The following is an 11,392-nucleotide window of genomic DNA, read 5'->3' as shown; positions in this document are numbered from 1 at the left end:
TAATCGAATCGTTCCACTCTCAATTTCTCTAAGACATAGTGCCCCAACAATTGAAAAGTGACATGTTCCCTTTAGTTTCAATTTGAATTTTAAAACCCTACAAAGCATTATCAAAAGTCAGGAATTATTTAATTATTAGCACTAATAGCCAATTGTTTTCATTTATCACTGGGATATTTAATGCTATGAATAATCACCAAATTATTACTCTAATATTCTTCTACCAAATATAGATATACACTAGCTGTAGGGAAGGCACTACATTATTATTTGGTCTATTTTCTCTCTTGGATGAAAAAGATCAAAGAGCCCTATATATTACAAAGATTCTGACAAAACCAAGGTTGCGAAATCAGTTATTATATGCTCAAACAAAAAATGGGTCTCTTGCTTGCTAAGAAGATCAGTCTATTCTTTCTTCTCAGTTCAGCCTCACTTTTGTCAACTTCTCTTGCAGGTTTGTAGTATCGTCTTTTTATGTGCATTTCTTCACGTTTTCCTTTTGCAGCTTTTAACACTCAATTAATATTTCTATATTATAACTGCATTTCGTCGCAGCTTTAACTATAAAAAGGTTAAAAACATGTTTTTGCATGTGCGACCATGTTTATATGCATCGCATGTTACACACACCCACATAGGGATATATATATATATATATATATATATATATATATATATATATATATATATAACAAGAACAAGTATTTGGAATTCTTTGGCTTCAAGTTACAAAGTTATATTCGGAATCAGAGATGATTCTGATTCATCGACCGCTCTGTACAAAACCCTAGTTTGGTGAGTATAATATACATGCCATGTAATTTTTAAAATTATTAATGTTTTTGTAATTGGTAAAGTTGATGCAAAGATGTATCTTCTTTACTCAATATATAGCTATCTCGATTCTGGTAATGTAAAATTATTTTAGGAAGAAAAAAAAGAAAGAAAGATATGGTATGATAATGAAACTTATTCTTGATATCACTATAAACGGTCGTCAACTTGTTGTTTTGAGCAAAGAGTTGCTAAATATACGTATGAGAATATTGTGAATATACTCCATATTTCGACATGCATAATTGTTTACAGTGTATGCTTTACTATGCAGTCTAACTAATATTCGTTTCATGATTTTCATTCGCCTTCAATTTGTAGGGAGACAGTTGGATTATGCGAATTACAAGTTCTCTTCAGCTTTGGATGCAAATGAGGTTCGTATTTATCGGTTATGAATCTTTATATATATATATATATATATATATATAATATGTATGTGTATATATATTTCACTCTTCTCAATTACCTTTTGATACATATATACACACATGCATGCATGGCCTAATTAAATATTTTAGATAGGGTGACTTAATTTAGAACACACACAAATATTATTTGTATATTGTGTGTGACCAATTTTTGTAATTGGTATTTTGTTGAGGATTTATAATGTAAAATTATTGACACTCCTCAATTTTTTATGCATGTTTGCAGTTATCATTATGTATATTGTGGTCCACTATCTAAATATGTAGAAAGTTTTCTCTTCTCTATCTCTCTATATAAAAAAATAAACATCTATACACTCACAAACAATTATTGATTGGCATACACATACTAATCTCAAACGCCAATTGTGAGCAAAAAAAATAAATCTGAAACACCATCAATTGTGTATATTTATATAGGAAACTTCGGGGAAGGCAAATATGAAGGAGAAAGCGATGGAGATAGTTCATGAGAGGCTTCTTAGGGTTAACACAAGGGACTACGAAAGATATGATCCAACACCAGCTCTTGTTAAACCTCCTTTCAAGCTCATTCCCAACTAAGATATCTTGGATCGTATATAGACATATTATATAAACATATATAGCTATCGTCCATATATATTATATACTTAGCGAGTCTGAGTTTATAATGTAAAATACAAATAAAGAAATCTCGGCGCATATAAGTACCGTATCGCACGTACGTCTGTTGGTATATGTATTGTGGTATTATATGTATACTAATATTAAGTTTTGAACCGTAAAATACTACTAATGTGTTATAATATGTTATAATAGCTAGCTCTTCTTCTTTAGAAGGGTCTTTTTTTGTTGTTGTTTCATTTGCTGTCTCTAGTATGTAATGAAACTATATTTTAATTGATATATAGAAGCTGTATTCTATAAGAGAATTTATATATATGTAGCAACGCCGTACTACTTTTTTTTTTTTTTTTTTGTCATAACACACCGAAGCAAATTATGGGATACACTACATTAATTCATCTACGACGGAAAAGTTATCAGGCATTTCAATAATTTTGCATTTCTATCCATTCACATGTGTAGTATGTGCCAAGTTAACAGATTTATTGACGAAAATTTCGAAGGAAAGACTAATTTTATTAAAAACAAAGTTAAAACATGATAAAATCGTTTTGAAAGTTCATGGACTAACTTGAAAATAGTGGCAAAATACAGAAAACAAAAGTGATATAAGTCGTTTTTTTTTTTTTACCTTTTGCTAGAAGAAAATCCTAGTTTTTTTTTTACTTAAATTATTTATTATGTTTGTCGTCTCATTATTTATTAACTTTGTGTGATAACCCTATTGTCTTTGGAGGATTTTCGGAGAAAGCAACATTAGTTATCATTTTCTATATATGATATACTCCCATTTTTCATGTTTTTTTCTTTGTTTTCTTCCGATCAAACCTCATGTCTATATATATTTAAACATTGAAATTTTGTTTATTAGTTAATATCTTTTTTTTAAATGACTTTTGGATCAACTTAATGACTAAAAACATTACTACAATTGTATGCGTCGACACAGGATAAAATCATTATGCGCTCAATTAGATTGGTTTCATGGGGTATTTTGGTAATATATTTTCTCAACTATTGTGATATAAACTAAATTTTATGTATATATTACCCAATTTCTCTTTGGTTATTTATTGACAACAAGTGGGACATAAAAGGAAATCCACCACCTAAGAAAACAAGACAATTATAGTCCGTCCAAAAACCAATTTTGCATGAAGGAAAAAATTGTGATGTAAATTAATAATCTCAAGAATTACCCCAGCGAAGTCTTAGGTTCTTATATTTCTCTATTTGTCGTCGTCTCATACTACTTAACATTAAATAATCATGCACACCATTTGTTTTCACGTAGTAAAACTGGCGTGCAAAACCTCGTTAAGTGTATTGTCATATTAATTTCTCTTTACGTCGCTGTAAACAACGTTGTGCATTCACTATTGCACGTAGAAATTTTTAAATATCCGACGAAGTCTGATCTTAGGTTGTCAAATTTCTCTATTTAATCAGTTTCTAGCTTCATGAAAAGAAAAAAAAAATCACTACTGTAAAATGTTATTATATGATATGTAATTTGAACTTATTCTATATAAATGTAACTTGCACCGTATATTTATCTACGTACTCTTTAAATTTTTTCTTTATATTTCTCCATTAAATTATGTATATTACTTTTTTTTTTCTTCCTGTTTTATTGCAGTCATCAGGTATTAAAAAAAAGGAGACATAATAAGTAGCTTTAAAATTAAAAGTGCCTATGCGTGGAAAGAAAAAGAAAAAAATAAAGCAAGTGACAAAAATTATTAAAGTTTGCTTAGCTAGCCATGGATCCAGATTCCACAAATAACACTTGTGTAGCTTGCTTGACTTGCAATTAGTTTTTGTGAAATAAAAATTTAAACGTCAAAATTTGCAAAATAGTAATATATACGTACGAGCTTTTTAAATTCGTTGCTGGTTTGCCAAAACTTTATGTCAAACGGTAACAAATTTTTGACTCTTATCAATGCTTTATTAATTAATTAGTCGTTGAGTTTATTGATCAATTCGTAGAGATATCATTAACCTCCCTCGCCGAGTTTGTGATGGTTTGATTGTGAAACCTCTAAAATCCAAGTTAGTAACGATTTAAAAATTTCATACTTAGATTTGAAATTTTATTTTTTAAGATATGTAGAATGTGCGAGATTAAAGAGTGTTCTCTAACACTTCACTTAGATTTAAATCCAAAGAAAACAAAAAATATATGAAGTATATTTATATTTTTACATGTGATTTTATATATTATTATTATATAATTATTACATCATTAAGTATTAATAAGGTGAGTTCGAATCTTTTAATACATGTACAATATAATGACATATGTTATACATGTACAATATTATTACATCATTAGGTATATATGATATGTGTTATTTTGGGAATATGTATGTAATATAAGTTATATATGTATAAATTATATATTAGCTTATATAAGACTAAGTTATATTAAGTGTGTGTACGTGATATATATTTATATATGTTAAAAGTAATAATCAATATATTAAGAGTAGGAGTAGGATTAGGTTTGAGCTTTTAGAGTTTGAGTTTTTAGGGTTTAATCAAGTCATCTATATACATACACTCATTTTCTTTTCACGCTTCCTCTTTGCTCTCTCTCCCCTATTTGCTGGTCTGACCTATTTCCGATTTTCAGACTTTAAAACGTTTACTGTGGATTCAAAAATTATTATTTTGCATTAATTCTTTTTGGAAATGCTAGTTTTACATGTCTTCTTTTTTAAAAAGTAATCGAAAATATTTTCATATTATACATAATATTTTCTGATTATTTTACGATCGGTCTGCAGACCAGTTTTTCACAAGTTTTTAAAGTAAGATGTTATACTTGTTTTATTATTAATAAATAGTTCCAATTTTCTTTTGGCCGTGGTACCTTCACAAAAAGTTCTCAAAATCACGTTTTATAGTTACTGAAATTTTCACAAAAGTTTTACCAGAATTTTAGTTTTTCCCCGAAACCTTAATAGTCAAGGGTATTTTCGTATTTTCACGTCGAATGTCGTTCGAAAAATTTCTAGAACCTAAAGTATGTCTTGAATGCTTTCCTTAGCTGATCCCCGGTAGCATTTTATCCCAATTAAGTTTCGAGACGTTTTGAGCGTGTCATATTCCTTCAACGATCTACGATCGTAACTTCCGATATACAAGTGAGAATAATCTAACTACAACACAAATTAGTTCAAAATTAAATATGAGGATTTGTAATTCATGTTATAGTTTGTTCAAAGCTTTATATGTTTGAGTATGTTTTTCTTTATTTGATTGTGTGATTGATTGTAGTAGTTGGATTTATGTTTGGTCAACTATATGCAGTGTTAAGTTAAAGTATATTTGAGAATGTACATGTTTTATATTTTTTTAGTCATGTATTGTATGAGCATATGTTTGAAAGTTTTTATATACATGTCATATCAGTATGTAACGTAATTTTAAAAGTGAAAAAATAAAGATAAGAAAGAGAGTCGTATCGCCTCGAGAGGTATTAAGGAGAAGTTTCCCGGGCCGAGGCTCAAATGGGGAAATTTCTCGGGCCGATGCCCTAATAAGTTTAAAAGAGAGAGCGAAGTGTGGGACTTTATAACCCCCATATCTTCGTATCTAAAGTGTACACTGAAATTGGTACGACTACCCTTAGGGTACCCCGAACTAAAAGTTGATAGAATCAAGAAAAAAAAGATCATGACACCAATTAGTTTTAAAATGCATGCATTGCATTACTCGAATTTTTTTTGTGAGCTTTATATTATTATCGCTGAGCGTAAGCTCATCTCTTCGAAAAAAATATGCATTTGTGTTGTAGGTAAACAACTTGCAAAGAACTGAGCAGGGCAGACTAGCGGCGTCGATAGCGAGAGGCTTGGGTCATTGTTTCCATTCACAAAATAAGTCTTCCGCTACAAGTTATTAAGAAATAAAGTTTAAAGTTTTATCTTCGTTATTAAGAAATAAGTATTCCACTACAAGTCTTTAAGAAATAAATTTTAAAGTTTTTAAATTCAATTATTTCAAAGTTATGAAGTTTCAAAGAGTTTTCTAATTTACTTGAGACTTAGAATATGGATCATGTTTTAGTATTTTTGCCGTTATGTTTTGTTTTAAATTTGTATTTTCAATTTTGGTTAAGTACTTTTCTTGAAATGTTCGATATGCAATATTCATATTTTTCTTAAATGCTTTTGTTTATTTTTAAGATCTTTAAAATTTTGGTTCGCCTTGATTCTATGTATTTTAAAAAAAAAATCTTCCAAATTTTCAAAAGAATTTTATAAAGTTTAAAAAGTAAGATAAGTGAGACGGTCCGAAAAGTTGGATCGTCACCTTGATAGTTTTCAAGCCCAAAATAATGTCCATGTCTTTTTCCTGTGTGCCATCTTTGACTGCAATATTTGTTCCAATCCCCATTTATTTACATATTTCAGTACAAACGTGAATCGAAGAGCTTTTGGAATAATATCAAAAGAAAATAGTTGAAAGAAAATTTAGTACGTTCTCATTTTTTTTTTTTGAGAAGTGAAAGAAAATAAAGAAAATCGTGGTTTACTGAACATTTGAGTAGTTGTACAATATTGTGACATCTCAAATCCTATTTGACTTTGTAATCAATTAAGTTAGATTTCACAATTTTTTCCTTCAAGTTTTTGTTTCGGTTTAATGAATTGATCAAGTTTAAAAAGCTCTAAGAGATTTCCAACACCAACTATATATTATGATGTGAATTCCCAGTTAACAAAGATTTGCAAAATTCCAGAGAAAACAAATCTAACGCTTCTTTTTCGTTTTAATTTTATTTTTATTAAAATACCACTATATGAGTTATTTCGTTCAAATTTGTTTTTAATTTATTTTAAGAAAACCGTGTTTAACAACTCAGTTAACTGAGTTTTGATTGTTAATCTAACCGATCAATTAAAATTAACTATAAATTTGAGAAAAATATGATAAAATGACCATAAAACAAAATATTAAGTTTTCAAGTGAAAGAGTAAAAGTCTTAGGTTGTGTTTGGTAGTTAACTCAAAAAGTTTTTTGTTTTCTGTTTTCTAATTTTTGTAGTTGTATTGAAAAACTGTTTTGTAGTTGTTTTCAAAAAGCTGTTTGGTACAGTTTTCATTTTTGTTTTTGAGAAATTGAAAAAACTGGAAAAACTGTTTGGTACACTTTTCTCTTTTTTTTTTTTGAAAAAATGAAAAGTGGAAACTGTTTGGTATATGGAAACAATTTCTTAACTAAATTTTTTTTAAACATAAATTTAACTACACAAAATATAAAGATGACATTATTGTTTAGATTGAATACAAAATTTTTTTGGTCATCATAAATATGAATACATTGTACATATTCATCCCACATAGCTTCAGCAATAACATCTCTAAACTGGGAATGTGCACGTCGAGCTTGTGTAGTTGCGCTTGTGTACGACGGTCCACCATATTCTGACGCACCTTGACCTCCGACTCCTTCAGAACTTTGGTCTTCAATGTCCTCCGGAGGATCATCTTAATTCCATGTTGTAAACAAAGGGTCGTCGTTTGTGTACATTTTTATTAAATTATGCAATACAAAGCATGCCATAATTATACGAATTTGTTTTTCTAACGGATAACGTGACATATTCTTTAAAATAGGGAACCGAGCTTTTACGACGCCAAAACATCTCTCTATCACGTTGCGTAACGACGAGTGCCTGTAGTTAAAAAGTTCTTGGGGTCTACGCATTTGCTTGTCCTGTCTGAACTCGGATAGGTGGTATCGTACGGTGCGATACGGTCCCAAAAAACCTGGCTCATTAGGATATCCACTATCCACTACGTAGTACTGTCCTCCTTGTGGTATTAAAAAAGATGGATCGTTAGACAGTAATACCTCACGTAGTATTTATGAATCGGACGCTGAACCTTCCCATCCGGCATTTACGTACGTAAATCGCATGTCAAATGTACAAGCAGCCATGACATTCGTCGTACATATTCCTTTCCGTCCTCGATAATTCTGTTGTTGCGCAGCGGGGACGATGACAGCAATATGAGTACCGTCAATAGCGCCGATGCAATCCTTTATAAAATATTAGAACAAAACTTAGTTTGATAATTAATATAACTTACGTTAGAGATAAAATAAATTCATTAAACTTACTTTAAACCATGGCCAGTATTTTGGGTTGTTGGCAATCTCCGGGGGTGTGGTTGTATAACCGGGATGCTTTATGACGTTGGGTTGGGTGTCAAATGAGTTATGGCATCAAGGACATATCCAAAATGTCTGCTGATGGTCTCACCAGAGTGATTGAATCGGTCTTGAACGGCTCTATTCCGGTCCGAATGTGCGAGAACTTTCATGAACATCATGAAAGACTCTTCTGGTGATATGTGACCGGGCGGGAGGAATTGCCGAATCAGTCCAACGATTGCTATGAATGGGTCCTTGGACATGCGACACATCTCAAACAAGGGCGCTCCGTTGGGATTACTTAACATAGCATACACGTACTCACTTCCACTTTCCGTGGTCGTTCGCCGGGGTTGGCGTTCAATTCTCCGTGATTCTTCGGCATCTCGTTCCCGCCTTGTTTGATCACGCCGCCGTCTGTGACGACGAAGCATGGCGTCTACCGCACGCTGTTCGTCACCATCTGAATCCATGGTCTTAGAAATAATGACCCTACAAAATAAACTGAAGTTACGCAACAAAATAGCTTTCATTAGTGAGTTACTCAATTTCCACATTTTTTTATTTATTTTTCCCGTTCATAAACCTAGAAAATACGTCTTAAAAATAGAAAAGTAAATGACACTACGCATAATTGTGGCACGCACTAGTTCTCCAATACTATACAACACAAGGAATGTAAACCCAAAGCATTATGAAACTAGCTAACTAGGGCTAACTAGGGCATGAAACTAGCTAACTAGGGCTAATCAAAATTTGCTCTTCCCCTTGGCATTTTGCAAAGCAATATGAAAGAATTATTGACCACTTTTTAAAGAGAGACTTCTAAAAACACACTCAACGTAAATAAAACTCAATCCGAAATAACACATTCCACATAAAACTCAATCCGAAAAAAAACTCAATCCACATAACACATTCCACATAAAACACACTCAACGTAAATAAAACTCAATCCGAAATAAAAGTCAACGTAAATAAAAGTCAACGTAAATAAAACTCAACGTAAATAAAACTCCATCCGAAGTAAAAGTAAACGCAAATAAAACGGAAAGCAAATAAAACTTAATCATAGTTTATGCCTTGCACAAACGGTAACACCGCGTCGTCCGGGAGTGACATGAAAAGAACGCGCAAGTCCTTCTTATTCACAAGATCCATCATGAATCCGCTGTATTGTCTCAGCGTAAGCGAATCTCGAAAACTTGTAACCTTAGCCCCACACAGTTTCAGAAGCTCGTTGTCTGAAGTAATCGAGTCCGCCTGACTAGACGCTCTCCGTGCTTCTTTCTCTTCCATAAAAGAAAGCAACTGCTGACTTGTGTAGCGCTCAGTTTCATTTTGGGATTCAATTGCCTCTTCCCACCTGCTTTTACTGCTACTCGAGGATTTCCTCTTGCGTGCCGTAGATTTTTTCTCCGTTTGTTTCTCGACCTCCCGGGCTTCATCAGATGAGCCCCCTCCCTCTTCCCCATCACGCGCACTTCCCGCAGCCGATACGCACAGATTCTTTTCCCGAGCGCTTATTGCAGCCTGGCCGATGGCGGCTACCTGGCTTGGTCCCATCGCTAACGCACCGGTTGCGGACTTACCAGCGAATATTTCATTTAGTTTGTCGTAGTGCGGCAATCCCTTTTTCTTGAACCTTTTTGAATCTGGATATTTCTGCAAATAATTAAAAGCAAGCAATCAGGAAGAGAAATGACCCACGGCAATAACAAGACAAAATGAATTATTATCACAAAACAGTCAAAATGAATCACACAGCCAAAACAGGTCACACGGCCAATGCAGGTCACACGGCCAAAACAGGTGACACGGCCAAATAACACACGGCCAAAACAGGTAACACGGCCATAACAAGACAAAATGAATTATTATCAAATCAACCATCTCAGTTTTTGAGGCTCAGAATTTTTATCAAATCAACCATCTCAGTTTTTGAGGCTCAGAATTATTATCAAATCAACCATCTCAGTTTTTGAGGCTCAGAATTATTATCACAAAACAATCAAAATGAATCACACATCCAAAACAGGTCACACGGCCAAAACAGGTCACACGGCCAAATAACACACGGCCAAAACAGGTCACACGGCCAAAACAAGTCACACAGCCAAATGTATTTCCAAACCAAACCTCACCAATTCCCAAATTCATCATAGTCTCTCCTAATTCGAGCAACAAATCCAAAAATGATACCTATATCTAATTCACACAATTTCAAACAATATTACACACCGGCTGATTCTTAAATACACAGATATAAAACAAATAAATACAAATATAAACTAAATACACAAAAAAGCAACATACCTGTATATACGTATCCCAAACTTCGTCATCGGCAGTCATTGTATTCGTGTCCGTATCCCATCCAAAACCAGTGGCTTCCGTAAGTCCTTGGAAGATCTTAGTAGTAGTTTTAAGTCGATGCCACTTTTGCTTCAATTTATCAACCTTATAGGCGTTACCAAACGTACCGACCATTTCCAGCTCAATTTTCATCCAAGATCGTTTGTCAAATTGAGCTGGTCCCATGCGGCGTTGGACTTCTTCATGACAAAGGTCAATGAACTTAGCCAAAGCCGCGTCCGGCCAATGAGCGCCGTCACCCATTTTTTCACAGAACTGAACCATATAAACATAGTATAACAAAAGACGAAAAAAAAATTCACTACCTAGCTATCAGAAAAATACACAACTTCATACTGAAAATACTTCAGACCAACAATTCATGTGCATATCAAACCTAACATGAAATCAGAACATAGAAAGCCAATATCAAAACATGCGTTTTTGGGATTTCATTCGGATCGTACATGATAAATAAATTACATTTAAAGTAAGCATGTGATTACTTGCAACAAAAATCTTAAAAGAATAATTCAGGCTATGTTTCACGACTAATAAGGCAGTCTGCAAATTATTTTTAATTCTCAAACACACCCCGACCAAACTTTTCTCCAGTTTCTCAGTAACCAAACACAAAGTCAAGAACACAAATCCCCAATTTTGGGTTTCACTTTCGATTTGTCTTTATTCTAGCACGCTTACATATCACAAATAAAATCATAGCCACAGCCGAACTAACAACAGAACAAAACAACAGCCCAACCCAAACAAATCTATTACCTAAACACAGTTTACTCAAAGAATACATCACAACTACGACAACATGAACAAAAAAATTTGAAATCCACTCACCGATTCAACAGATCCACGAAAGCCTCGGCGAATCCACAGCAACCGCGCAACCGTAAATAGATCTACAACAAACCCGAAAACAAAAAGAAACGAGAATAAAACAGAAATCCTTCTGCTGGTTTCTACAAAACATGCAG

General features: G+C 32.9%; 1 protein-coding gene across 1 annotated transcript; it reads left to right on the top strand.

The window, feature by feature from the left end:
* Positions 1-221: 221 nt before the first annotated feature.
* Positions 222-2,210, top strand: LOC149387324 (protein CASPARIAN STRIP INTEGRITY FACTOR 1-like). Its single transcript, XM_089624011.1, has 3 exons — positions 222-457; positions 1,159-1,214; positions 1,689-2,210. Exons 1-3 carry the CDS (start codon positions 364-366, stop codon positions 1,830-1,832), a joined length of 294 nt encoding a protein of 97 aa, XP_089480137.1. The 5' UTR covers positions 222-363; the 3' UTR covers positions 1,833-2,210.
* The last annotated feature ends 9,182 nt before the right edge of the window (positions 2,211-11,392 follow it).

This window comes from Urtica dioica, chromosome 8 (genome assembly GCF_054948205.1).
Source record: "Urtica dioica subsp. dioica isolate 48M chromosome 8, U.dioica_male_clone48M_v1_H2, whole genome shotgun sequence".
NCBI classification, from domain to species: Eukaryota; Viridiplantae; Streptophyta; class Magnoliopsida; order Rosales; family Urticaceae; genus Urtica; species Urtica dioica.
The sequence above is the reverse complement of the archived record's forward strand: the minus strand, read 5'-3'. Positions and strand labels throughout refer to the sequence as shown.